This window comes from Phytophthora cinnamomi, assembly GCF_018691715.1.
Source record: "Phytophthora cinnamomi strain GKB4 chromosome Unknown Contig42, whole genome shotgun sequence".
In the NCBI taxonomy this organism is placed as follows: domain Eukaryota; phylum Oomycota; class Peronosporomycetes; order Peronosporales; family Peronosporaceae; genus Phytophthora; species Phytophthora cinnamomi.
This window is the reverse complement of record NW_027150975.1, coordinates 597,472-623,845: the sequence shown is the minus strand read 5'-3', so window position 1 is coordinate 623,845 and position 26,374 is coordinate 597,472. Positions and strand designations below refer to the sequence as shown.

General features: G+C 58.4%; 12 protein-coding genes across 12 annotated transcripts; 7 read left to right on the top strand and 5 right to left on the bottom strand.

Annotated features, from left to right (window-relative positions):
* Window positions 1-301: 301 nt before the first annotated feature.
* Window positions 302-751, top strand: IUM83_14294 (AP-2 complex subunit alpha; the record flags this gene model as incomplete). The annotated part of the gene is made up of 1 exon (XM_067939027.1): window positions 302-751. The coding sequence occupies one exon, from the start codon at window positions 302-304 to the stop codon at window positions 749-751; it is 450 nt and encodes a 149-aa protein (XP_067791061.1).
* A 2,254-nt stretch (window positions 752-3,005) lies between these two features.
* IUM83_14293 (uncharacterized protein) lies at window positions 3,006-4,295 on the top strand (the record flags this gene model as incomplete). Its single annotated transcript, XM_067939026.1, has 1 exon — window positions 3,006-4,295. One exon carries the CDS (start codon window positions 3,006-3,008, stop codon window positions 4,293-4,295), a length of 1,290 nt encoding a protein of 429 aa, XP_067791010.1.
* A 243-nt stretch (window positions 4,296-4,538) lies between these two features.
* IUM83_14292 (50s ribosomal protein l24) lies at window positions 4,539-4,940 on the bottom strand (the record flags this gene model as incomplete). Its single annotated transcript, XM_067939025.1, has 1 exon — window positions 4,539-4,940. The coding sequence occupies one exon, from the start codon at window positions 4,938-4,940 to the stop codon at window positions 4,539-4,541; it is 402 nt and encodes a 133-aa protein (XP_067791009.1).
* Window positions 4,941-5,548: 608 nt separating this feature from the next.
* Window positions 5,549-7,625, top strand: IUM83_14291 (putative protein kinase; the record flags this gene model as incomplete). Its single annotated transcript, XM_067939024.1, has 7 exons — window positions 5,549-5,627; window positions 5,726-5,879; window positions 5,965-6,159; window positions 6,241-6,356; window positions 6,434-6,619; window positions 6,700-7,487; window positions 7,560-7,625. The coding sequence occupies 7 exons, from the start codon at window positions 5,549-5,551 to the stop codon at window positions 7,623-7,625; spliced, it is 1,584 nt and encodes a 527-aa protein (XP_067791137.1).
* Window positions 7,626-10,190: 2,565 nt separating this feature from the next.
* Window positions 10,191-10,586, bottom strand: IUM83_14290 (putative C2 domain-containing protein; the record flags this gene model as incomplete). Its single annotated transcript, XM_067939023.1, has 1 exon — window positions 10,191-10,586. One exon carries the CDS (start codon window positions 10,584-10,586, stop codon window positions 10,191-10,193), a length of 396 nt encoding a protein of 131 aa, XP_067791011.1.
* A 1,605-nt stretch (window positions 10,587-12,191) lies between these two features.
* Window positions 12,192-12,947, top strand: IUM83_14289 (putative C2 domain-containing protein; the record flags this gene model as incomplete). The annotated part of the gene is made up of 1 exon (XM_067939022.1): window positions 12,192-12,947. One exon carries the CDS (start codon window positions 12,192-12,194, stop codon window positions 12,945-12,947), a length of 756 nt encoding a protein of 251 aa, XP_067791088.1.
* A 432-nt stretch (window positions 12,948-13,379) lies between these two features.
* IUM83_14288 (Hsp70-like protein) lies at window positions 13,380-15,634 on the bottom strand (the record flags this gene model as incomplete). Its single annotated transcript, XM_067939021.1, has 2 exons — window positions 13,380-15,482; window positions 15,593-15,634. 2 exons carry the CDS (start codon window positions 15,632-15,634, stop codon window positions 13,380-13,382), a joined length of 2,145 nt encoding a protein of 714 aa, XP_067791044.1.
* A 180-nt stretch (window positions 15,635-15,814) lies between these two features.
* On the top strand, window positions 15,815-16,717 carry IUM83_14287 (uncharacterized protein; the record flags this gene model as incomplete). Its single annotated transcript, XM_067939020.1, has 1 exon — window positions 15,815-16,717. One exon carries the CDS (start codon window positions 15,815-15,817, stop codon window positions 16,715-16,717), a length of 903 nt encoding a protein of 300 aa, XP_067791083.1.
* Window positions 16,718-18,184: 1,467 nt separating this feature from the next.
* IUM83_14286 (CCT domain) lies at window positions 18,185-19,501 on the top strand (the record flags this gene model as incomplete). The annotated part of the gene is made up of 1 exon (XM_067939019.1): window positions 18,185-19,501. The coding sequence occupies one exon, from the start codon at window positions 18,185-18,187 to the stop codon at window positions 19,499-19,501; it is 1,317 nt and encodes a 438-aa protein (XP_067791084.1).
* A 353-nt stretch (window positions 19,502-19,854) lies between these two features.
* Window positions 19,855-21,215, bottom strand: IUM83_14285 (Aspartate aminotransferase; the record flags this gene model as incomplete). Its single annotated transcript, XM_067939018.1, has 2 exons — window positions 19,855-21,006; window positions 21,084-21,215. The coding sequence occupies 2 exons, from the start codon at window positions 21,213-21,215 to the stop codon at window positions 19,855-19,857; spliced, it is 1,284 nt and encodes a 427-aa protein (XP_067791082.1).
* A 1,861-nt stretch (window positions 21,216-23,076) lies between these two features.
* Window positions 23,077-23,631, top strand: IUM83_14284 (Histone H1; the record flags this gene model as incomplete). The annotated part of the gene is made up of 1 exon (XM_067939017.1): window positions 23,077-23,631. One exon carries the CDS (start codon window positions 23,077-23,079, stop codon window positions 23,629-23,631), a length of 555 nt encoding a protein of 184 aa, XP_067791043.1.
* Window positions 23,632-23,816: 185 nt separating this feature from the next.
* Window positions 23,817-26,216, bottom strand: IUM83_14283 (uncharacterized protein; the record flags this gene model as incomplete). Its single annotated transcript, XM_067939016.1, has 5 exons — window positions 23,817-25,205; window positions 25,275-25,454; window positions 25,537-25,618; window positions 26,076-26,116; window positions 26,193-26,216. 5 exons carry the CDS (start codon window positions 26,214-26,216, stop codon window positions 23,817-23,819), a joined length of 1,716 nt encoding a protein of 571 aa, XP_067791087.1.
* Between the last annotated feature and the right edge of the window lie 158 nt (window positions 26,217-26,374).

Sequence of the window (26,374 nt, the reverse complement as noted above, 5' to 3'; positions counted from 1 at the left end):
CGTCACTAACGCCGCAGATCGCCGTTTGGGCACGAAACCTCATGTTGAATCCCCAAGGTGTACTCGTCGAGAATGACTTCCTCCAAATCGGTGCCAAGCACGAGTATCGCGGCTCTCAAGGCCGAATCAACCTGTTCTTCGGCAACAAAACCACCCACACACTCAATAATTTCTCGGTGCAGCTTGCGACGGGCAACTTCTTCCGTGTCCAGGCGGAGGAGGTGCCACCGCAGCTTGCGGGGAAGCAGCAAGCCAAGCAACAGATCATGATCGAGGCTATGGCGCCATTCACAGAGCCCCAATGATGACGGTTAGTTTCTCGTGCAATGGAACCAGCTATGCCTACCAAATGGCTCTACCGTGCCAGGTGACCAGTTTCATGGACCCGGTCGCAGTGAACGAAGAGGCCTTCCTCCAGCGGTGGAATGCACTGGAAGGACAGGATCGCGAGCAGCAGGAGGTGGTGCCGGCGGTCAGCAAGTTGGACTTCACCCAGGCTCGCGAGTGGCTCAGCACGAATCTGAAGTTCGCCATGGTCGACGGGTTAGACTCGCAGGCGAGCGGCAGTCTGTCCGGAGCCGCCACCTACCGCACAGGAGCGGTGGGTCCCAACGGCGACAAACTTTCGGTTGGCTGCCTTGTGCGCCTAGAAGCTAGCGATGGTAACGCCTACCGCATCCGGGTTCGTGCGGTGCATCGCGACGTGAGTGTTGCGACCAAGAACTGCCTCAAAATGCTGCTTGAGGCGTAGAGTAGTAACCCAGCGGTCAGTCACCCACGCAACGATCTATGAACCACCCCATCCATGTAGTTCGCATAGGAGAGTTACCAACCAAACCTTTTCAAAAGCTTTCGAGCATTCCTCACGTGTGTCGCCGAAAGTAGTAACGCGAAAAGGCTTCGACCTTCGTAAAGTAGCTCACGCCCACACAGAGGCGAGTGTGCAACGTCAACTCCAGGACCCACAGCTCAACTCGCGTGGCTTCTCGGTCCACGATGTTCAGCAAAAGTCAAGCCGAACAGATCGGCACCATTACAACCGAGACGAGGTACCTAAACTCGGTCGATGTTTATCATGGAGCTACTTGCCGCAGGAAGGCATTGCCCGCCGACGTCGTTCACACAGGGAATCCCTGTCAGGATGTACCTCCGAATCATGCGCGCGCTTGGGATGGGGACAACCGGCACGTACCGCCGCGATGTACCGACGGGGTCGTATTCATTTGCCCCGGTAGACCTGATCTAATGTAACTTAGTCTATTAAGTCTTAAACCATTTTCCAGTGAAACTAAAGTCCGACATTTGAATCGCAGCTTGGACGGCTCGAATTCGGCACACTGCTTCACGCACTATCCTATCCTCTTCGTGTTGACGAGATCTTCCAGCCGAAAACCAAGCACACCTCGTCAACAAGCTTGAGCGGGATCAATGGCCTCAACGGCCGAATGCAGTGAGTCTGGATAGACGCGAGCTGGGGTCCGTGTCGCTTGCACTGGCCCACCTTGACATCCGTGAAACCCATCCAGATCGGAACCAGGCGGAGTAGAGAACTCGCTCAATCGACAACATGGTCATGCCCAGCTGGTCGGCTGAACAGAGTTTTGTATGGTCCCTTGTATCGGGCGTAGGAGTGTTCATGTTACCAGCCACCAGCCGGCTTTCCCGCTATCACTCTAGCGCACGAAAAGAGACGCACAGTCTCCATTGCTCCGCCCGAGGCATCAAGCGGGACTTGCTGCACCGCACCAAGCGCGGACTTTGATACACACAGTGCAAGCTGTTAGCCGCGACGGCGTTTCTGCGAGCTGCTGGCGGAACTGGACATTGTGGTCAACACGCTCCCCTGAGGGCACGCCACAGTTTGAAATCCCGGCCGAGTTTCTCGGCCTGAAGGCGTCACCAGCACGTTAACAAACCTACTAACTGTACAGGCAGTTATTCCGCGAGAGCTCGAGCTCTCGACCAAAGCACAGACTCCCATGAAGCGCTCGCTCGTGCTCGCGCTACTGCTAGCGCTGTACGCGGCAGCGGTGGTGGCGCAGACAGGAGACACCGCCACGGACGCGGGACATTCAAAGATTGGACTCGAGTCAGACACGCCGGCAGCCACGGAAGCTGCACCGAGGCCGGCTACCGTCGTACCCGCCGGAGGAAGCGGAGACGGCTCGAGTTCTTCCCCTACCGCTGCAACGAACGCGCCCGAAACACCAGCCCCAGGGACAGAATCGCCGGCAACGAATGCGCCGATTGCTACACCTGCCGCAGGAACAGAATCGCCAGCGACGGCATATCCATCAGCCACGCCCCCCGCGACAACCAGTCCGGCAACGACGGCGCCGACAGTGACAGATGCCCCCACAGCAGCCCCGAGGACAGAGGCTCCCACGGCAGAACCATCCACGACCACCCCAGTGACGGTAGCGCCGGCAACGACAATGCCGACAACGACAGCTCCATCAACGACAGCTCCATCAACGACAGCTCCATCAACGACGACTCCAGCTACAACCGCTCCGACAGAGGCACCCACAGCAGTTCAAGTTACTGAAAGCCCGACTCCAGCGCCGACTCCAGCACCGACCCCAGCACCGACCCCAGCACCGACCCCAGCACCGACTCCGGCACCGACTCCGGCACCGACTCCAGCACCGACTCCAGCGCCGACTCCAGCGCCGACTCCGGCACCAACTCCGGCACCGACTCCAGCGCCGACTCCGGCACCGACTCCAGTACCGACTCCGGCACCGACTCCGGCACCTACGCCGACAACTGCTACCCCTGAGGTGACCACTTCACCTAAAACCCCTCAACCGGTAGCGTCTTCAAGCGCCTCAGGTTCATCGACAGGTCCCTCGGACTCGACCTCGGGGAGTACATCGTCAAGCTCGACGCACTCTTCTGATGGCGGCAGTATCGAGTCGCAGACCAACACGTCTTCGAGTGCGACTCAGTCTTCAGGCGACAGGAGTGCGGAGAAGTCGACCGGTGGCTATGCATCGGGAGAACTGCCGCTTTCTCCGATCAACTCCGACGGCAGCACCAACGCCGAGGCGCAGCAGCAGAGTAAGGATTCGGACCCGACCAACGCCTCCACTTCCTCCGGAAAATCCGAGTCTCTCGGCGGCTGGAAGCTCGCTGCGGTCGTTGTCGGTGTCGTGGGCGCTGTGGTTGCAGCCGTCTTCTTCGTGCACGCGCGTCACGTGCGCATGGCGGCGGCCAGCAAGCGCTCCCGTGGCAGCTCGGAGCAACGCGCGCTGGACTCGTTCTTCCGCCAGAACCGCGTGACTGTGCCGCGCGAGACCGGTGGATCGTCGTCAAACAATTTCGTCTCGGACCCGCTCACTCCGCGGGACGAGATCGCTGTGACCATGCCGTCCAACAACCAGCAGGCACACGTTGTCGCCGGAGCAGCAGCTCTAGCGTTCAACAGCAGGAATCGGCCTGGCAGCGGTGCAGGCTCAAGTGCGAGTATCGAGACCCCGACAGAAAGCTACCACGGCAACAACGACTACGACTCGTTCACAGGGAACGCGCCGTCAATGGTGTCGGTAGCGTCCTCGGGTGCGTTCGGGAAACACTCGGAGTTTTCCGAGAGCAGCTCTCTCGGCAGCATTGCGCCGTCGGCCACGTCCAGCCAGCGATCCGCGCAGGTTCCAGGCTTCCCGACTCGTCTCGAGACTGTGGTTGCGTCTCAAATTCGCACCTCGAAGCGCGGTTCGTCGGCCGCGTCGTTCGGAGACGCCCAACGAGACACCCAACGCTCGGACCGGTCCAGCAGCGACTTCTCCGTCTTCAACGCGTCCGTGGACGAGGACGAGTTCTACCGCATGAGCACGCAGATCTTCGACGTGTCGGCGTTGCCGGTCACCACGTCGGAGCACTCCGAGCCGCGCGAGAGCGGCGAGAACTACCGGGACAGCGGCATGAGCGACGCGCTGAGCGAGTTCAGCGTAGACGACAGCTACGCCACGGAGCGCATCACGGGCAACAGCTACACCTCGGACCGCAACACGGAGAACAGCTACACCTCGGACCGCATCACGGAGAACAGCTACACCTCGGACCGCATCACCGAGAACAGCTACACGTCGGACCGCCGGACCGACAACAGCTTCGCCACGAACCTCAGCGTGGACGACAGCTACGCCACGGAGGGCAGCTACGCCACGGTCGACAGCTTCGGCACGCACTCGACGCAGGACACGGACACGGACGACGAGTTCTTCCGCCGCGACTCGGACTCGCTCGTGTTCCGTACCTCCAAGGAGTCCGAGCTCAGCGAGGGCGAGATCTAGAGAGAGAGAGAGTGTGTGTGTCTGCCCCCAACCAGTTAGACGTTGTCCATAGCCCCCTGTTAACTTAAGCAACCACCTCCACACCGTTCCACCAGCTCCTCCGACCTGTAGTCAACCAACAAGAAGAAGAGGAGAAGAACCTCCGTCAGCAGTAAAACAGAGTCTCTCTCTCTCTCTCTGCATTTATCCTCCTCCTCCTTGTAGCCTCTATCTGCTGCTGTGCTCTGACTGACTCCTGTGTATCTAGGCCTCGGCCTCCGCCACGTGCTCCGCAGCCGCCGCCGCGTCGATGGCGGCCAGCGCCTCGCGCACGCGGTCGCGCGTCTTGAGGCCCTTGACGCCCAGCTCGCGCTCGTCCTTGATGCTCAGCAGGTAGTTGTCCAGGCCGCCGCACTTGTCCACGCAGCGCAGCGTGTGCGTCGTCACGTTGAGCCCCACCTTCTCGTCCAGCGCCTCCGAGTAGAGCGTCTTCCACTGGTGGTTCACCTTCCAGGCGCGGCGCGTGCGGCGCTTGGAGAACGACACGTTGTTGCCGAACGCCTTGTCGCGCCCGGCGAACAGCCCGCGCTGGGCGCGCCCGGACACGTGCTGGCGCTTGGCCGCGCGCGTGAAGGCCTCGAGGAAGCGCATCGAGGTGGACGCCATGACGTCGCGGATGCCGAAATTGTACGGCGCTCCCGGCCCGTGGCGGTTTGTACGCTTTCTGTCTGAAACGGGCCAGACCGCGTGGTCCAAGTTGCTCCTTGAGGGCCAAGCAACTTGAAATTGGATGTAGAAGCACTAAAATGGCCCGCGTTGCGCGTTAGGGTGTCCTCATTCCTAACTGTACAGCACCCTTTTGAAAATAGAACTCTAAAAGACTTCTATTTTATTTTCGGGTTCACTGCAGGAATCGATACATCGTCGAATCGGATCGCGCTTCCGAAATTAGCAATAAGCAAATGGCTCGATTTTGAAAATCGATAGTCTCTGAAACCGCATCGGACTCCCGAAATTAGGCTGGAAACAACCCCCTGCAAGAATCGATACCTTGTCGAATCGAATCGTCCGTAGTGAATTTCGTTCAAGTTAGTACTTTTTGGCCGGTAAAAACACTGGAAAGGGAATGCCGTACAAGTTGCTGCGTCGAGCGGGTTTCCACGAACTTTCCTCCCTGGTGTGCCGCACACCAAGCTGTATTTCCATAACAGCGCGTGCTGATTCGCGATTCGACGCTGGCCGAGTCAAGTGACGTCGGGCTGAAGCTGATGGCGATGGCGCGTTCGCTGCTGCGGCTGCTGGCGCTGCTCTGCTGCGCGCAGACGCTGGCCGCCTCCGCCTCCAGATCCTCGCGTACGTCCTGCATCCACTCCCTCTCTCCCTCTCCCTCTCCCTCTCTCCGCCGTCTAACCCCACTGCGTTGACCGATGGCTTCACTGTCGCGCCCGCAGACGAGAACGTGGCGTCCGAGGCCGACCGCAGGCGCTTCCGCTGGCTGGACGAGGGCGCCACCGCCTCGGCCACAGTGCGCGAGTGGGGGCAGCAGCAGAGCTTCTGCTTCTTGGAGAACTCGTCGCTGCACGTGCGCATGGACCCGCTCAACAGGTGAAGCAGCGCGAACGCAGCGTTTGTTTGCAGTGCAAAGTGGCGGGGAGGTGGAGTGCTGACTGGGTGCAATTGTGGGCTGCAGTACGCTGCAGCCGGCGCTGATCCAGACGCTGGGCCAGTCGCGGGAGGCGCAGGCGCTGTTCAATCTGACCAACGCCACGCTCTCGTACCTGCAGACGGCTGCGTGGCCGCTGCGCCCGTTCTTCTGGGCCTGGAGCGAGCTGCGTGTGGTGGTGCGCAGCCCCAACGTCGACCAGCTGAGCTTCACGTTCGCGCGGTAGGAGGCCGCTGTCTTTTCCTGGATGGGTGGGTGGTTGGGGTGGATGCTTATTTTATTGTACGTTTGGTGGGGATGCAGGACGCCGGGGCTGTTGTGTCGCAGTGTGTTGAAGGCGGCACACCTGACGCCGGCGCTGGAGCAGTTTGTGCCCCCGTATGTGGTCGACGCGGCGGAAAGCTTCCTCTACCTGGCCTGTACGTGTTATCCGCTGCTTGCAATTGCAAATTGTTGTCGTTGCTTTATTGTTGTGCTGACGGTGTGTGTGTGACAGCCAAGCTCGTGTGCGAGAACTGTGTGGGAGGCTGCCCGCTCGAATGCAGAACTGGTGAGGGCGAAGACGCTTGCATGCTGGAGCTCAGCCCGTATCATGCTCCGTGCATCACGGTGACCGGGCCCCCGCAGCCGTTCATCTCGACTTCGACGCCACAGCTCAATTTTGATTTCACGTTCTTCACATGTGAGCACGCTGGTTGACGCTGGTTGCGACTATGTCGAAAAGGGCTATGCTGATCGAGTATGTTCTTGTACGTGTTGTAGATTTGTCGTGGGTGTACGCGCAGAACTTCTTCCTGGGTCTGCTATTATTTTATCTATCGGAGTGGCTGTCCCGCTCGCGCGCCTTCCACTACATGCTGGGTGCAGCGGTTGGCGTATTTTTCTCGGCACTTCTGGCCCTCTACATTTTTCAGCGTCAGGCTCGGAATACTACCAAGATGCTTCCTGGTGCACAGCTCGTGTCGTCCCTCGCGTCAGTGGCTACGGTAGCGGTGCCGGTGACGGGCTTCGTTGTTATGCCGAACTTATATCGCCTCGGATCGTGGGCAATTTCGTACCTCGTCTACTTGTGGAATCGCGAGGTTCTGTTTGGTATCCCCCACCTTGGCAAGATCTATTTCGCCTTTTTCGCTTTCTTCGGGTGTGTGCTGGTGTGGTGGTATCAGTGGGGAGCGTCGGCAAAGTCAGGGACGGAGCCGCAGGATGAAGAGGAGATCGAGGAAATTGGCGTCTTGGACGACGAGCTTCCTCCTCCGACAAGCCTGCAGCTTATCATTTCGCGTTCGCTGAAGCTAATGGGCATGACGTTGCTCTTTTACAGCACGTCTTCAACAGAAGCCTCACTCTTGATTCTTCTTCTCGTGTCGCTCACTCGCGTCTTCGAGATTATTGCAACCATCGCGTACTTCTGGTACCATTTTGAGAAGCCCGGCCGCCACAGCGCCCTCATTTCGAAGAAGGAGTACGAAAAGCAAGGGCAAACAGAAACCGAGAAGGCGTTGGCCCAGTTGCAGAAGTATCTCAAGGAGAACCCGGACGAGCTGGACAAGGTCCGTGAGGACAACGAGATACGCCTTCGGCGGTTCACTAGAGGTCGTAACCATCTGGACGTGGCCACACAGGAGTCTATGCTTTCACGCCAACGCAACCAGAGGCGGTCATTCTGGTCTTACTGCTCCATTCAGTAGTTCAGTGGTAGGAAATAGAGAAATGGGAACGATGAGCGAACCCGTTGCAGCACACGAGCGCGATCAAATGCAAGACAAAACTAGGTACGCTGTCTCGACGATGTTAATTAAGCCTTGGAGTGGTGTGTATGTCTGACAATAATCTTTGTTTTCCTGCCGTAGATGATACAAATGCTGCAAACAAAATCCACTTGCTGTGGTTGTCTTGAATTACGCACTACATGGATTCGTAAGACCGATCGGTTCAATCAATTCGCTGCTCTCACGTCTTCAGTGCCTCGGGTCTCTTTCGTTTGTTGCCAGGTGTTCATTCAGCCGAGCTTCAGGATGGAATGTGGCCGCGGCTTCGAGTCCAATAAAACCCACCAGATACTACCGGCACGGCATCATGCTGCACCTCGTTGTTTTCCGACTTGAATGAAGGTTTGTCTTCGGAAGCCGATTCGCCTTCATCGTTCGTGATCCCGTGGACTCGAGATTCACGGCGGATGGTTTCCTGCAGTCGCTGCCACGAGTAACCAGCACGACTGGAAACTGCAGTAGGTCTGTTGTCTTCAGACCCGCACCGCCAAGTCGGTTCCGAGTTGAATGTGTCCAGCCATTCTCCATCAAACAAGTGTTGAGGGTGGTTCGTTGCTCGTTCGGCACGGCCAAACGTAGCAACTGGCCTGCGGATCGGTGGGATCGGTTGGTAGCGGCGCAAGATGCCTGGACGATTGACCATCAACATCGTGTTAATCGGTGGAAGTAGTCGGCGCGGAGGCAGTGTGAGTGCTGGGATCGGTGATCGTGCTTCAGGCCATGACGGCGGCTTGGAACGGGCAGTAGCTGCAGTCGACGACAGCGCTACAGGTTGAGCGTGAGATGCCATCTTACTCCTGCTGCTCGCTGTCGATGCCGTGGATCTCCCGCCGTGAGCGAAGCAGAACCCACCTTTGCGCGCAGTGGTCGTGCAGCCTTCGAAGACACATCGCTTCCCGCCGCCATGAGCAATGCAGCGGCCTCGACTCACCGCACTATTCGCACAGCCTTCGACCACGCATCGGCGTCCACCACCGTGAGCCTTGCAGAGTCCGAGCCTCTGGGCGCTGCTCGTGCAGCCTCTGACCGTGCACCGCTTGCCACCGCCGTGTGCGATGCAACGTCCGCCAGTCTTCGCGCTGCTGGTGCAGCCTTCGACCGCGCATCGGCGACCACCTCCATGAGCTCGGCAGCGTGCACCGCTTACAGCACTGCTAGTGCAGCCGGGTACTTGGCACCGATGTCCTCCTCCGTGCGCGATACAGAGACCACCTTTCTTGGCGCTTGACCCGCAGCCTGCTCGCTGGCAACGTCCTCCGCCGCCGTGAACGTAGCAGAGGCCTCGGCTTTGGGCACTGCTAGTACAGTCCGTCACCTGGCAGCGGCGACCTCCTCCGTGCGTACGGCACAGGCCGCCCGAAGCTACGTGCTTGTTGCAGCCCGGTTCGCTGCATTTCCGTCCACCGCCATGCTGCACGCAGAGCCCTTGGCTCACCGCGCTGCTCGAACACCCCGAGGAATCCCGGCATCGGCGGCCTCCACCATGAGCGACGCACAACCCGCCGGAAACAGCGTGCTTCATGCAGTCTGGAGCACGGCAGCGAGTGCCTCCGCCGTGCGTCGGGCACAAGCCTCGACTTCGAGCAGCATTGGTGCAGTCCGAGACGCTGCAAACTTTTCCTGCAGCGATCTGGTTCAACTCGTCGTCTCCATCTTCTTCTTCTTCTTCAGCGTAGCGCTCTTGCTCGCCATCGTCGTCTGTCTCCGAAGTGCTCGGAATCTCCGGCGACCACATCTCGGAGCTGTCGTTCTCGTCTTGCGAGTACGATGCCGCGTGAAGAAGTTCCCCGAACTTGGGGACGTCGTGCGTGGCATGTTTCTTGACGCTTTCGCCGCCTCCAGTTGAGAGCGACGCCGCCTTTCTCTTCATGCTGCCGGCGTTAGTTGTTTTGCTCCGGCTCGGCTTCTGGAAGCTCGACGCCTTGGGCTCCGATGCCGCCGTTGGATCGGAACTGCGAGCGAGTCCGCGAAAACGGCAATGGAGAGCTGCTCGAAAGCGGCAAAAAAGCTGGGTGGGCGAGCGACGTGCGTGGCAGCCGTAGCGCCGATGGAGGCGCCGAACCATCGACGGAAAGCGCCCTGGGACCCGGCGAGAGCGCAGCTTCCCGTCCACGACGAAGAAACCACGAGCGCGGCGAGATGGCTAGCGACCTGGTGGGTTGCGTCTGTCTGGCGCCGGGCGCTGGCTTGCTTCGAGCGAACTCGGGCGAGAAAAGCTTCCTCCTCGTCCCGGATGCCACACACACCGCCATCGTTGACAGGTCTCGACCAGCAGCACCACCAAAAAAGACAAGAAGCACTTTCCGCGCAAGTCCCAGCTCGAGTAAAAAACAAAGCTCTTGTCGTCGCCAGAAGCTCTGCTTGTCACTGCAGCCGCTCGCCAATTCAACGGCGGGTTGTATGTACATGAACAAAAGGGGAGACTCGATTCGATCGTTATGAGCACCTCACCTACCTACACGTCCCGAGTCGTCGTCGGTGGGCCTAGTCCTCCTTCTCCAGCTTGATCTCGAGCATGATGGCGCTCTTGCGCTTCTGCTTGGCGAAGGCGGCGGGCGTCTCGAGCTCGTACATGAGCACCTCGGACTCGGGCTTGTCCTGCAGCGCGGCCAGCGGGATGGTGCACGAGCCGATCTTGTCGTCCTTGGAGATGCGGTCGTGGTCGAACACCTGCACGTCCAGCACGGCGCTCTTGGGGTCGTCGGCGATGAAGGCGAAGGTCTCCTCCGGGTCCCACTCCGGGTTCAGGTTGGCCGGGATCATGGAGCTCTTGCGCTCCGTGTTGGCCAGCTTGAAGATCACGTACGGGTCGCTCTTGCCGTTGAAGTCGGCGGACGGCAGGTCCACGGCCTTGACGAGCGTCACGTGCACGGCGTACATTGCGGGGAGGGGGGGGGGGCGGACTGCGAGAGGATACAGTAGTGGGGGGCGGACTGCCGACGATTGCTACGGAGCTTGAGCTTTTCACAAGTGAACGACCGACGTGCGTCAGCTCGCGAAAGGCAAGTGGTCCACACCACGGCCAGAGGGAATGCGGACATGTGGTGGGGAGCCCAGTGCACCGAAACACCTGCAAGCGACTGCTGTTAGGAAGAGCTCCTTCCACGCCGCGCGCAATGTTGCTACTACTTACACTTTAAGGTGTCTTTTTACCTTATTTCTTGCAGTGCATGGACTCCATGCCATGGACCGATGCTTCAAACTTTGCATGCACCATCACTAGCGCGAATATCGTATAGGCCACCTACCAAGGTGGAGAAAATGACTTTTACTTCCCAAAAATGCCGTACGCTTTCTTCAAGTAAGATGCTGCTTTTCTCCAAGGGTGGAGCTTACAATCTATTTTACCCAAGTTCCCGAGCAATAACATACTTTTAAGTATTGTGGAGAGAGGTCAAAATGATAGGCCTGTTTACATGTATTTCAATGGAGGAAGCGATGCTTCACACTTTGTAAACACCATCGCAAGACGCGTCATGCACACCTCCGCCAAAATGATCGTTTACTTTCGTAAAGAGCCGAGGGTGGTGCAAAATCGTACCGTTATCGGGAGGCCCAGGTTTTGACAATTCGGAGAGGCATCGCTACGGCACCTCAGTTACGTTCTCGGCCGTGAAGCGCCGGGCTTGGTTGTGTGAAGCAAGGTGAACCTTTTCACCCATCGACAGGCCCGACGCTGATACAAAAAGAGCGCTCATTAATCTCTCGAAGCAACTGCAAGCGTGCCTAACAATCTTACAGACCAGCAGTGTGACCGGCAGGCCGCAACGACCCAACAGCAAAAAACGAGCGCCATGTGGACCCAAATGCCGCCGCCGCGGTTTTCAAAGCGTTTCCTGCCCTGAATCTGGGTTGACAGCGACGGCCATTGCAGCCTCTGGACCGAAAGAAGGGAACGGAGCCCTCCGGCGCGATTGCGAGTGGCAGCTCGTCTTGCCCGCGCCCGCAATCACGTCGAGACCATTGCGCCGAGCTATCGTGCGGTCGACAGTCTTCGTTGAGACAGGAAATCAGACGCTCGCGAAAAAGCGACGAGAATGACTGCACCGACACCCCAGCCACAGCAAAGACACCGTCGCCTTCCGACGGGTACACACACTGGTCGCCAGGGTGAACGGGGTTGTGCTCAAGCTCCAGCCTGTAGTTGAAGCTGTGATCAATAGGTCCGACGCCGAAAATCCACACCTTCTCGTCCGGATAGCGCCGGATAATCGATCTGGGTACAAACGCCGCATGTCTCAACGCCGAATGCCGTCTCACGATTGGGCAAAACACCGAAAATTGCGCGTCGCCAGTTGGTGGAAAATGCGTCTTCGATTTGTTATACCGCGCGCTCACGAGGAGGCGACATATCATGCCCCGCAGCATCAGTCGCACTCTGTATCTCGACCGCGCGGACGCAGCAGCACAGCACAGCGGCTAATACTGTAAAGCTCTCTTCCAGCGCTCCACACACACACACTCCTCCATAGACACGCAGCGGCCATGAGCACGATGCACACGCTGCAGGTGACGCTGGTGCGCGCGGGCGACCTGGCGGCCAGCGACTTCGGCTTCATGGGCATCGGCGGCAAGAGCGACCCGTACGTGGTGTTCAAGGTGGGGCGTCTGAGCCAGAAGAGCTCCGTGGTGCAGAGCAGCCTGAACCCGCGCTGGGAGCCGGCCGAGACCTTCCAGTTCCAGGTGGACCGCCCCAAGGAGAAGTGCCTCGAGGTGCACGTGATGGACTACGACCGCTTCATGAAGGACGACTGCATCGGCAACGCCAACATCGCGCTGGCCCCGTTCCTGGAGAAGAAGCAGTCCGAGGTGGTGTCCTACGAGCTGGAGGTGCCCCCCGACTACGACAAGCAGAAGCGCAAGTCCGTGCTCTTCCTCGAGATCAAGGTCACGCCCAACGAGCAGGTGGACCAGGTGCTCGAGCTCTGGGAGAACCAGCGCTACCACATCGTCAAGAAGTGGACCACGGACACGCACATCGCCGGCTCCACGGAGCGCAAGCGATGGAGCTCCGTCACGGACGCCAACATCTCGTCCAACGCCTTCGAGGACGTGGCCCCCAAGGTGCCCAAGCACCTGCAAGCCGAGGGCTGGACGCTCGACGTGTCCCAGGGAGACGACAACGGCTGGATCTACGCGCCGTCCTTCTCCGGCCCGTGGCAGAAGGACCCGTTCACATTAGCCATGGTGCGGCGACGCAAGTGGATCAACAGGTGCACAGCCCCCGGCGACAATCAATAAGGAGAGGATGGATAGAAGTCCAGGCGTTGGTTTCATCCACCGATCGATCGATCGCCCTTCCTCGCGTAAAGGAGGAAACGATTTACTATCCAGCGCATTGAGGCCGAGAATCGGTGCGCTTGAACGCTTTTCTGGACGGAGAAGAGCGCGACGACGACGTGATGAAGGAGGCACAACGGCGCAACAACAGTGACGACCGGAATGAATTGGGCGCGTGTTGTGAGCTGAGCTGTGAAGTGAAGCAGCAGGTAAAAGACCAAGTGCGAGCACAAGCACAAGCTTGGAAAGGATCTAAAGGCTGCAGTTTGTGTTGGTGCTGTGTGCTTCCGAGTTTTTAGGGAAGAATGATATCCACTTCAGTTCGTTTTACGGGCTTCATCTTTCTCATTCTCTATTGCTGTAGTTTGCCTCATCTTGATCTCACGACGGCGTTTACGCGAAGGCCTTGCTCCACATCTTCTTCTCCTTGTCGAGCTGGCGGCGAAGACGCAACTTCAGGCGCTCGTCCAGCTTGACAACAGCACGGTCCTGCGGGGCAAGGACCAGAGCCGCCTTGACGTCGTCGGCCGCGAGTTCCAACTTGTTCTCCTTCTCGTACGCCACAGCGCGACGGTAAAGGGCCTTGACGCTCTTCGCGTCCAAAGCCAGCGCCTCGTTGCAGTTGGAAACAGCCTTGGAGTAGTTCTCCATCTTGAGGTAGCACTGCGCAAGGTTAAGGTACAGGCTCAGCTTGATCGCGTTCACCTCCTCCTTGTCGGCCTCGGTAAGGTCGAAGAACTTCGAGGCGTGCGTCAGAGCCTTCACGTAACGCGCAGCGGCGTGCTTGTGGTTGCCGTCACGGAAGAGCTCATTGCCCTCCTCTTTGTTCTTGACCACCATGCGCATGCGCTCGGGCTTCTTGAGCTTACGCGTGTCGTGGTCTTCTTCGCCGCCCTCGGCCTGACGCTCAGCTTCAGCCTTCTGTGACTCCAGCTCAAGTTGCTGCTCCAGCGCACGCTCGTCGGCCTCCACAGCAGAGAAGTATGCCTCGCAGGCAGTCCGCACCTCGGTTTCGATCTCCTGGTGCTTGGTCTTGATCGCGTCGAGCGTGGCAGCCTCCGCTTCCTCAGAGTAGATCCAGTCCTCAGCAGCATCCAGCAGAGGGTTCAGCTTGGACGAGTCGAGCTTGTCTCCGTGCTTGCCGCTGCTCTTCGAGCGCATTTCGTAAACGAACGCCTCGATGGCATTGCGTTCATGAGCGATCGCGGCCAGCTCAGCATCACGAGCCTGGAATTCCTGCTCCAGGGCCACGTAGCGAGCCAACTCCGCAGCGTCTTCTTCAGAGTCCGCAGGAGCTGCAGCAGCCTCAGCAGCTACCTCACTGGAAAAGGCAGCACCCAAAGCCACAGCGGTAGTCGAATCCAGCATCCGACCGATAAGATCAGCGGTACGCTGCTGCTCGGCAGGGAAGGCAGCGATGATAGCCTCCTGCACAAACGGGATGCGAGTGCCACCGCCCACGATTTCCACCGACGCGATATCAGCGCTGGGAACGCTCTCCTTCGCAGTCTCCAAGGCCTTCTGCAGCATCTCCGTGACACGAGCACGTTCAGCGGCGCACAACTCCTCGAACACGCTGCGCGAGATCGAAATGTTGACATCCTTCTCAGGGGCGAGGTTCTCCACGGTCACGCTAGCCTCGCCAATGGTAGACAACAGCTTCTTGAGCTTCTCGCACGCTTGGAACAGGCGCTTGCCCCCCTTCGAGTGGAGCGCCACAGTCAGTTGGTGCTTAGTCTGCACCTCCTTCTGGAAGTGCTCAAAGAGACGGCGGTCAAGCGTCTCGGCGCCGAGTTCCACATCAGCCTCCGTCGCCAGCAGCGTCTCGCCAGTCGGCGTGAGCTTCACCACCGCAACACTGGTGCTGGTGTGGCCCATGTCCACAATCGCAATGTGGCGAACAGTCTCAGCCGCCATGGCAGCATCGCCATCGGTATCCGACGCCGCGGGGGCTTCCACGGGGTGTTTGCGGTGGAAGCAGCGGGCCAGTGCCGCATCGCGCGAAATGATCGCCAGGCTCGGGATGCCCGCAATCTTAGCAGCCAAACGCACCGCGCTCTTCTCCTCGTCACCCCACACTGAAGGCACCGCCAGCGTCACATGGAACGTCTCATCTTGGAAGCGCTTCTTCATCTGCGTGGCCAGGTTGGCGAATAACATGCCCGTGAGCTGCTCCACCGTGAACTGCGTCTTGCTGCCATCCTTGCCGTAGTCCACCGCGGCCACCACACAGCCAGCCTCGTTCACCTCGAAGGTGGCTTGGTGTCCGGGCAGACGCTCGAGCTGCTGCTGCACGTCCGCCAGTTGGCGCTTGCCCACGAGCCCGGACAGGAAGCTGATGGTGTTGCGAGGGTTGGTGCTGGACGACAGCACGGCCGACTCGCCTACCAGGCGCTCCTCGCCCTTGAAGGACACCAGCGTGGCTGTGGTCATGGCTCCGAGCTCATTGAGCACCACGTCGCCCGTGCTTTCGGCCACTACGCAGCGTTGCGCGCCCTGCGGTAGTAACAAGCGTAAAGCATGGAATTAGTCGGTGAATTAGGCGAGTTAGAGCGCGCAGGAGCCACTGTTAGGATTGCAAGGCGACGGAGAAGCAGACCACGTACGAAGTCGACGCCGAACACGCGCGGGGGCTGCGTCGTCGCCATGGGATCAGTCCGTCGAGGTGTGGAGGAGGGCAGTTGCGAATGTGACTGCAACGGCTCTGGAATACTCTATTCCGTGTTCTGTACACAAATGTACCTATATTAAATCTTGACCATCACTCACCAAAAAAAGGCAAGTCGCAGTTCGGCGCTGCTCACTTGTCAACTTGCTAGAAGCTCGCCATGATCGATACTACCAGCTCGCCAACGGTGGAGGAGACAGCCTCGAGGCTAGTGTCGGTGCTGGAGATGTTTGCGAGAGGAGGGGCTTCCTCTGAAGAGCTCGAGTACACGGCGGAGCTCTTGATCGCGACAGCGGAGGAGGAAGACTCGACCCAGGACAGAGCCAAGCTCACCGCCGCTTTCGTCGAGGTGCTGGAGGAGACGGAGTTCCTGGATGCAGGCCAGTTGCCAGCAATTGCAGAGCAGGTTGTTGCTGTGGTTCTAGGCGGCGAAGACGACGATAGTGGGGAGGAGCAAGAGAGTCACGCCAGTAGGAGACGGCGCCTGAGGCGAGAGAGGTTGGAGACTCAGTTTGCCCTTGGCAAGAGCTGTCTCGTGGTGCTGAAGGAGGACGAGGCTTGGCACCCGGCTCGTATTACGAAGCACATTGGGGAGAAGGAGGACAGTGACAGCGAAGAAGGCAGTGCCGTGGATGATGACCGGCCGATTGAGGTCGAGGTGGAGTTTATCGAGTTTGGCAAGAAGCAGATTGTCAGGGAAGACGAGGTGGTGCTGGATGAAGATGTTGCTGGTCGTGAAGAGGAGGAGGATATGACCGGTCTGTGCGAAATGTGTGAGCGGCCTATGAATTTGACGGCGCACCACGTGATCCCTCGCGTCACGCACTCCAAGTATCTGCGCAAGGGTTATACGAAAGAGTTCCTAAACACGTGCATTATGATCTGCCGCCAGTGCCACAGCAAGATCCACTCGGTCGAAGACAACAAGACGCTCGCGCGCGAGTACAATACGCTGGAGAAGATTATGCAACACCCGAAGATTGTCGACTGGGTCGCGTACGCGCGGAAGCAGAAGGCTCGCGTGAAGCCGCGGAAGAAGAGCAAGTGGCCCGTCGGCAAATGAGCTAGTCCAGCATTGCAAAGGAGATCGCTGGACCATCGGATGGTATCCAGTCGTGTCCTCAAGAGGCGTGCACACATGTATATTTCCAACGATTTTATCACTTGACATGGCCTCGATTTGACACAAATTCTAGTGACTGACTCATAGCATCGATGAGAGGGCTGTTTCCGGGGAATCCTTACAGAGTAGCCGGCAACAACCATAATCTGCTGTCGCCGCAGCGATCTCGGCATGGTGTCGGCCCGACACCGTCGGGTAGCTTCTTGGCAAGACGGTGCAGCATGCAGTTTCGAGGGAATCTGAGGCGCTTTTTTCAAGAACCACATCCGCTCAGCTGAGGAAGTCACGCGGCTCTATGAGATTCCAGGCCATAGAGTCGACAAAGATCGAGTTGATGATCGGGTCGCCGCGAATGAAACTTCAACATGTATTATCGCAGTTGTCGCCAGCAATATTGGGTTTAGCCAAGTCAGAGACGCGGGGGCGGCATCCACCGTGTACCTGCATTTCCGCGACCGAGCATACCGAACGGGTGGCGGGAAGAAGGCATCTTCACAGTTTCATACCCACACGACACGCGCGCTGGCAGCGCCGCTGGAACTTGCAGTGGTAGCTGCCGTTCTGGCAGAGGCTTGGCAGCGGAGACTACGCTTTGTTTGCCGTCTCATGTTGTCAAAGCGCAAACCAGGCGATGAGGACAAACATCACGGTAGCCATGAAGCCTGGCAATGAGAGGCCCAAGCATCACGGTAGCTATAAAGTCCGCAGCGCATACATGTACTCTATCGAGACTTGATTCGGGCCTCGGGCACAGACATCCGAGCTCGGTAATGTTGCAGCTGCGCAGCCTACAGTTACGCAGGACCATTCCCGTGATGCTCACTTATACTCGCTTTCACTATTTCATCGTTCGCGCAATCCGATTGGCTGACAGCTTCAACTAGGATCCGATCTGGGATCTTGACTCTGACAAGCATGGCCAAGCACGGTTGCCCCGCGTTTGGCCATGCCGCAATGCTGCGATAGTTGCAGTCTATAATGCCACAGAATTGATATAGTCTACATTCTGGATAGAGTGCCATCCTCGCGTCCACCAGGGCGTCGTATTGCGTAGTACACAGCAGAGGGAGGGAGGTCTCGAGATTCTGTGCGCGACGTTTCAAGAGTGCACCAAGGCGACTTCAATCTGGATCGCGGCAGGATATGCTGGCCGGAGCCCAGCCATCCGTTGGTTCGCAGCCGTCGCGCTTGAGATCCGAGCGGCGCGGCTCGCACGGGCGAATGTGAGCCCTTAATTTTTGGAATAAGCGTGTGAACCGTCGGCTGCAGCGGCCATAGCTATCGGATCCGCTCCCAGGATGTCATTCTCGAGCGCGACGTGTCCCGCGCAAGGCGTCCTCCGCGTGGCCAAGCCCAGGCAACGAACTCTCGACCCCAGCCGCACAATATCTGTTGACTGGCATCGCCATGGATCTGGAGAGCATCGACCCTGCTCACGAAGAGCTGCACCTTGCCAGCAGGGCCAATGCCTCTCCATTTTTCATGAGTTCAAGGGCTCCGACATCGTCGCCGCAGCCCTGGGAGCTGCACGACGTGGATTTCCTATTGCCGGGCCCGGTTGCCGGTGCCACTCGGTCGTTCTTCCAGGACTCGTCGAGGAGGTACTGTCCGAGTCTTCACGAATCGGAGCTCGCATATTCCTCGGAGCTAGACGACTCCACGAAGCCACTGGTTTTTCGCTCGGGTGCCTACTGGCAGGACATGACGCTGACCGATCCAGGCACAAACGAGTTTTCATCCTACCTGGTCGATGATGTCTTCACGGACATTGCGTCAAAGTCGCCACCGTTGAGTAAGTCTTCCGCCAATATAGTGCCCCCTACAAGGCTCCGGGTCGACGCCGCTGCATGCAACAGCAGAGAGAACCGCAGCCACGCCAGTGCACTGCTCAAGGATGACACCTCTGTGGTGTCGCCGACGATGGTGGACAAGAAGATCCTCGTCACAGACAACGACCTCAGGTTGTTCTCGGAGGGTTCTTCGTCCATGGGGAACATGAGAGCACTTCGAGAGCACGAGCCGTCCAGAAAGAGCTCACCGCGCGTGCGCGAAAAGAGTGCTAAGTCAGCGACGCGTGCAAAGCTTGGCTCTTCGCCGGGTGGCCAACCTCAGTCGTCTGCAACGACACCCCGTCAATTGAAGAAGCGCTATGCTTCACCAGAGCCTGACTTTGTCGACTACGACGACATCCCAGCCCCAAAATGTGCAAAGGTCTCCGACCAAGCGGGCTGGAGTGCACCAAGCATTGACCCCCGTTGGTATTGGGGCCGCTCAGACGGGTTTCATGGCATGCAGCCGAGGTTGGTGAGTCCTGAGACGGTAGCAATAGATCCAGAGCACAACGGTGCCAGCATTTTCCGCTCCATTGTTCACCAAGTCACGGCGCAGCAGCCACTGCAACAACAGCTACCGCTGTACCAGTACCAGCACCACCAGCAGAAAAAGCTGCGCCAGCACCAGATCATGACGTTGCCCAAGCGTAAAATCGGCATCTACTCACCTGCTGAGCGGCGTGAGCGGCTGAAGCGCTTCCACGAGAAGCGAAAGCTTCGCGTGTACCATAAGCGCATCAAGTACGACTGCCGCAAACGGCTCGCCAATTCTTGTCCGCGCATCAAAGGGCGTTTCGTCAGGAAGTCCGAGTACATCCAAGCTAAATGCGGCGACGCTGCTTCCCCGGATACGTCGGAGACAGCTTCCAGCTCCGAGGATTGTCTGCTATAAGAAGCGGGCGCATTTGTTGTTTGTGTGTATGCAGCATCTTCATTGAAGTGTACATTTCGTTCAAATACAACATTGCGTGTTATCAGTCTGTCTGTCTTGTCTTAGCAAGCAAGCGTGATTCACGGCAGAACACTGTGCTGTAGCAAATCGTGCCAGCAAGGATGATGTACGAGAAAGCAATCAACACTTGCGAAGGATGGTTCTAACGGCTCAGCCTGTGTATTAGCTGGGCTTGGTCTGTGATCTTTACACCTTTTGCAGCTGCAACAACGTTTCAGCAGCATCCGTGTGGTGGGGGACTTGCCTCATCGCCCACCCGCTTCGCACACATACATGCACGCACGCACGCAGGCTTAAGCGTTCTGCACGACCTCGGCGATCGACTGGGCGAGGTACTCAACGTTCTTGGACGTGACGCCAGCCATGCTGACGCGGCCGTCCTTGGTCAAATAGATATGGTGCTCCTCGATCATGCGCGTCACCTGGGCCTCCGTCAGACCGGTGTAGCAGAACATGCCGATCTGCTCCGTGATGTGGCGCCAGTCCGACTTGACGCCGTTGGCCTGCTCGATCTTCTCGATGGCCGAGCGCAGCGCCGTACGCATCGAGATGATGCGGTCAGCCATGCCCTTGCACTCGCTGTACCACTGCTTCTTGAGCTGGGCGTCCGACAGGATCGTGGACACGATCAGCGAGCCGTGGATGGGCGGGTTCGAGTACATGGGGCGGATGATGATCTTGAGCTGCGACTGCACGCGCTCGGCCTCCTCCTTGCTGGCCGTGACGACGCTCAGCGCGCCCACGCGCTCGCCGTACAGGCCGAAGTTCTTGGCGTACGACTGCGAGAGGATGATGTTGTGGCCCTCCTTGACGAAGTGGCGGATGGCGGCGGCGTCGCGCGTGGCGTCGCCCGAGGCGAAGCCCTGGTAGGCGCAGTCGAAGAACGGCACGTGCTTCTTGGCCTTCATGACCTCGGCGATCTTCTTCCACTGGTCGATGGTGGGGTCCACGCCCGTGGGGTTGTGCGCGCAGGCGTGCAGCAGGAAGACGGAGCCGTCGGGGGCGCCCTCCAGGTCGTTGAGCAGGCCGGAGAAGTCGAGGCCGCGCGAGGCCGGCTCGTAGTACGTGTAGCGACGCACCTCCATGCCGGCGTTCTTCATGATGGGGATGTGGTTGCCCCACGTCGGGTTGGGCAGGTAGATGGGGGTGCCCTCGCCCAGGAACTTGGCGAAGAACTCGCCGGCCAGGCGCACGCCGCCCGTGCCGGAGATGGTCTGCACGCCCGTGACGCGGCCGGCCTTGAGGGCCTCGCAGTCGTCGCCGTACGCGAACTGCAGCGACAGGTCCACGAAGTCCTTCATGCCGGCGATGCCGGCGTACTCCTTGTTCTTGCCGGCGGCCATGATGCGCTTCTCGGCCTCCTGCACGGACGGCAGCACGTACGGCTTGCCGTCGTCGTCACGGTAGGCGCCGACGCCCAGCGAGATCTTGCGCGGGTCGGTGTCCTGTGTATTAGATAGAGGCGGGGCGTCAGACTACGCGATGAGGAGATCTTTGTCCTCTGCTTTGTGGGAGGATTCACCTTGTTGAAGCGCTCGGTCAGGCCGAGGATCGGGTCGGCCGGGCCCATGGGCACGCTGGCCAGCCACTGGCCGGCCGCGGCCTTGGTGGCGAAGCCGCGCGAGGTCTGGAGCAGGAAGCGGCGGGCGAGCATGGGCGCTGAGGAGTCGAGGCCGAGGATTTTCGGGAGTGGCCATCCATGGCCGGCGTGCGTGCCGCCGCGCCTCCAAGCAAGCCGCTAATCGAGGCAATTACCCACGGTTTAAAACACCCGGGATCTTCCCATCTATCGCCGGAATATCGCCGAGTTAACGTGTATGAGTAGATAAGGGTGTCACGGCCCGCATAGGGATTGCCAACGTCGAGCAGCTTCAGTTGTGACGCGTTGTAGGTGATGAAGTCAACATGCATTTGCGGGTACGTTACTGTGCTGACGGGTGGATTTGCTGTTACTTGAGTCCTTTGTCTGAATGGCTTGAAGACACTTGCTCGCCCAATGTGGTTCGTTTACAAGTTGCTGTCTCGCTCCGTTGAGGCTGCTTATTGACACGTAATGATTCATAGTCGTTATGGTGGATAAGCATGCTGCTGCTGTAGTAATTTCAAGTGATATGCAGCGCACAGGGCGATCGTGTGGTGTAGTTGCTCGTACACAGGTCACTTGCTGCGTCTTTGCAGTAAAGCTGCGTGCGCACCAATCTACTGAGATAAATGATATATCCTTGCATAAAAGCGCGCTCAAGGTTTTAAACGGTGAGCCCTGTTTCTTGCGAGGAGCTTCGTTGGGAAAGCTCATGTGGCAACGCGCAAGCGATGAAGTGGCCAAGGCATTGGCGATGACCTCGCTCGCCGTAGGGGGCATCGACACTTGACCGATATCCTGAACAAAGGCCTCTATAGCATCGCGTGCTGTGTAGTGAAGCACTCGGCGGTTTTCGGTATGGTGTAGGATGGCACGGCTGAGGCCTCTCCAGTACATAGGGCAGTGAGATGGAGGAAGGCAGAAGAAGGTTTCCTCGCCACGCTCTCGGCGCTTGTGCACGAGGCGAGGGGACGAACTGGAGCCTGGGAATGCGCGTGCAGCTCCGTATCGTACTGTTCTGCCCTAGTGCAGTGCTCGATCGAGAAACGGCCGTGTTCATACGGGCCTTTCCTTGCTCGGAAGCGAGGTGTCCGCGATTAGCCCGCGCGTGACGAAAATGGGAATGGAAGAAGGGTTTGTTTGACGGGCCCTACAGCGCGCCCCAGACCGAGTTAGTCGATGCGAGTTGCATAGGGGAGGTAACATACGTCTTGTGTACTCGCATGCAAGTTTTCGTTGTACAATATCGACTATAGCGGCCGTTAGAGCCCCGTCGCCGTTGGCCCCCGCCTGGAAGCTCAATGGGTCAGTATGGGACGGGTGGCATTTATGGGTCAGACCGCGCTAAATGGAGATCGGAAAATCGGCCCGAGACAGCCGTGGAGGGCTCCGAGACGCTGCGCGCCAGCCCGACACGAGCATAACCCCCGTGTGCAGCACGCCACCATCTAGCTGTACACGTGCGCGCGCGGCGCCGGCGCTCGCTGGGGGCCGAGAACGCTCGCGCCGCGTGGCATTCCACGGACTAACTCGGGTGCTCTCTACGTGACCCCCCTCCCTTTGAGCGTCCCTCCATCCCCGTTCAAACAGCCAGTGTATTCACTGGCGTTCCCGACGACCTCGACGAGCGCGCGCGAGGAAGCCGGCGCGTCTCTGCACCGCGGGTCGTGATTGGCGGAGAGGCAAGCCAAAGTTTTCTCCCTGTCTTCGCGAACCGCGCGCTGATTGGCGGAGCTTTGTGAAAAGTGGTTTGAATTTAAGCGCGCGAGTTTCGGGCCCATACAGAGCGCGAGTCACACGCACTTCAACGGGCCTGTCGGAAAGACACGGTGCGACGACTTGAAAGCAGATTTTTGGGCTGAAAAAGCCTCGAACACAACGGAATTTCCCCACTCCAGCTCAAGTCGCACCCCAAGCCCCCAACTTCACCAAGATGCCGTCCGCTCCGTCCACCAAGAAGGCCAACGCCGGTCCCGGCTACTACGACCTCATCAAGGAGGCCGTGCTCTCGCTCAAGGAGCGCTCGGGCTCGTCGCGCCATGCCATCGACAAGTACGTGGCCGCCAAGAAGGGCGCCAGCTACTCCAAGTCGCGCCTGAACATCGCGCTGAAGCGCGGCGTCGAGTCCGGCAAGCTCGTGCCCGTCAAGGGCTCGTTCAAGCTGGCTGCCGAGGAGAAGAAGGTGGCGGCCAAGAAGCCCGCCACCGCCAAGCCCGCCGCCAAGAAGGCCGCCGCCCCGGCCAAGAAGGCTGCCGCTAAGAAGCCCGCCGCTAAGAAGCCGGCCGCCAAGAAGTCTGCTGCCAAGAAGCCCGCCACCAAGAAGACCACCAAGACGGCCAAGAAGACCACCAAGACGGCTAAGAAGCCCGCCGCCAAGAAGGCCACCAAGGCCACCAAGAAGGTGTCGGCCAAGAAGCCCACGACCACCAAGAAGAAAGTGGTGAAGAAGTCGGCGGCCAAGAAGACCACCAAGGCGGCCAAGAAGTAAGCTACGCACGCGCCCAATTCGTTCAGTATGTTACTAGTTTCGTGATCGTCGGCGGCCGCGGACTGGTCTCGTCGCCATGACAGCCCCCTTTATTCTTATTATTCCCAATGGAATCCTATTCAATTTGCCTTCATTTGCCGCTCCCATGAGTTGAAAGTGCATGTTGCAAGTGAAGATACGTTGCTCTATTGACTAAAGAGCTGCAGGCGCTGCTCCTCGATGAGCGCATGGCTCTTGTCGAGCTTCACCTGCAGAATGTGCAGTTCCTCCTGCAAGTCGGCGATGGCCTGGTCTTTACGAGCTACGGTCGCCTTGACGCGCTCGTGCAGGTTTGACAGCGCGGTGTCGTGCTCGTCGCGCAGCTTCTGCACTTGCTGCTGGAAGTGGCTCTCCAGGGTGGCCTGCTTCTCGCGCAGCGAGGTGATCTCGACGCTCTGCTGCTGCTGCGCGTACTCGCTGTCGGTTTGGAGGCCGCTGCAACGCTTCTCCAGCTGCGCCATCGAGTCCTCGTGCTGCCGCCGCTCCTCGTGCAGACGACGTGCCAAGTCGCTCGTTTTGTCGCCGGCCTGACGCAAGTCCTGGCCGAGCGCTTCGTTTTCGCGCCGCAGCTCGTCGTGCAGACGTTCCAGCTTGCTCAGCTTGTCGTGCAGCTCGCGGTTCTTCTCCATCCACACGCCCTCGATCTCGCCCGTTTGCTTGAGCTTGCGCTCCAACTCGGCGCGCTCCTGGCTGAACTTCTTCTGCGCCTTGCGCTCGGCGCGCTCGACCATCTGCCTACTCTCCTCCTGGAGCTTCTCGATCACCAGCTCAATCTTCGCGTCGCGGGTCTTCAGCATTTGCTTCTCCAGTTCCTGTTTCTCTCGAGCCATTTCGTCCCGCAGCTTGCTGGTTAGCTGTGCCTTGAACTGTTCACACTCGACGCTGGTCTGCTCTCGCAGCGCCATGAACTCGCTCTCATACTTCGACATGATGTCCTGCTTCTCCTTTTGCAGCTTCTCAGCCGCGGCCTGCAGTTTGTGCATGTGCTGCTCTTTCAGCTCGTCCATCTCTTTTGCATTGGCGAGCTTCGCTGCTCGAACTTCGGCGTATAACTCGTTCCGCGTTGTCTCTGCTTCCTCTTGCAGTCGTCGGCGTTGAGCGCTGAGCTGCTGCTGCAACTCGGCATCGGCGGCGTCTAACCGTGTCATCAATTTCGCGCGCTCCTTTTCACGCGCCTCGACCAGCTTGCGTTCGTAGTCATCTTTCTGTCGTTGCAACGCGAGTTCACGCTCCTTTTCGAGCTGTTGCTGCAGCTTCCGTCGTTCCTCGCTAGCAGCGTCACGAGCCTTCTCCAAGTCTGTCTTGCCTTTGGCTAGAATGAGCTGGATGTCGGGCTCCAATGCCGCTACGGTGGACTTCTTGATCTCCTCGGTCTTCTTTACGATCCACTGATCTCGACGAACCTTTTCCTGCACGGCCCACCTCTCCTTGGCGTCCTTGAGCTTCATCTTGAAGCGCTCAGCTTCGCGTGCAGCGTTCGCGTTTGCCTTCTGGGCCTCTATCACTAATTCATCGCATCGCTTTGCTAATGCAGACTAACACATTACACATTCATTAGTGTCAGGAATTCACCGAGGTTATTAGCCATGCAAACCACTACTTACTTTGTCCGTCACGAGGTTTTGTGCGAAATCCATTTGTTTTTCTAGCTCCTTGTTGAACTTTTGCTGCTGTGCTGCAAGCTCCTGCTTCATATGCTGCTCAGCATCTGCTAGCAATTGCTGCGTCTTAGCGGCGTCTTTCTTGCGTGCCATCTTCAGCAGCTCGATTGTCTTTGTCTTGTCCTATAGAGAAAGGTAGAAAAGTAGATCACCATTAGCCTTCGATCTTACCACAGCCATATGCACTATCCAGTGAGTTGCTCACATTCAACTCGATCGTAATGGTTGCCAGCTTCTCCTTTATGCCGACGTAGTACTGGTGCGAGTTGTTGCTATCGTCCCGGCGACTGAAAGTCGAGCGACAAGAACGCAATGGCGAGTGTTCTCCGTCGCCAAATTCGCTGGCACTGTGGGGTCTATTGGAGTCTTCCTCCCAGGCAAACTCCTTCGGTTGTCTCCTGTTCGATTGTCTTGCACGATGTGACGGTGCGGACGATGCCCGACTCGTGATCGAGGGCAACTGCCCTGCTGCAGATTCGCTCTCCAGAGCGTCTAAATAGTCATAAATGCTACTGCCAGCACTGCGGTGGCTGGTGTTGCTACCTGCTCGAGAGCGGGTCGCACGCGATTCGAGCTCCGCCTGATGATTGTCGTCATTTTCCTGTTGAGGCGATTGCGGACCCTCGAGTTGCAGCTTATTCATCTTCCTCATCACTGCAACAGGCAACTATTATACCAAAAACCGCGACAACATGCTAAGGAACTGTTGAACAAGTACAACCTGAAGCACTCAACAACACGTACCCTTGAATCGTCTTCATCATTGTTGGAACCTCTGGCCCTCGCTGCAGACACACATCAATTCCATTAGCTTTGACAAAACTCACTCAAACGCTTGCAACGAGTCCTACCCTATCGTACCATGCACTCGGCGACGGTCAGCATCGTGTCGCCGCTGCATCCTGCAAGGAGTATGGGGAGTTTCCGGGTATTATTGGCTCGACCAGCACCAGCCATACAGACAGCAAATCATCGCTGTTGCCCTTGACTTCAAGTTGATGTGGCGCACACAGTTCCCGACGCTTGAAGTTTTGACGTCACTC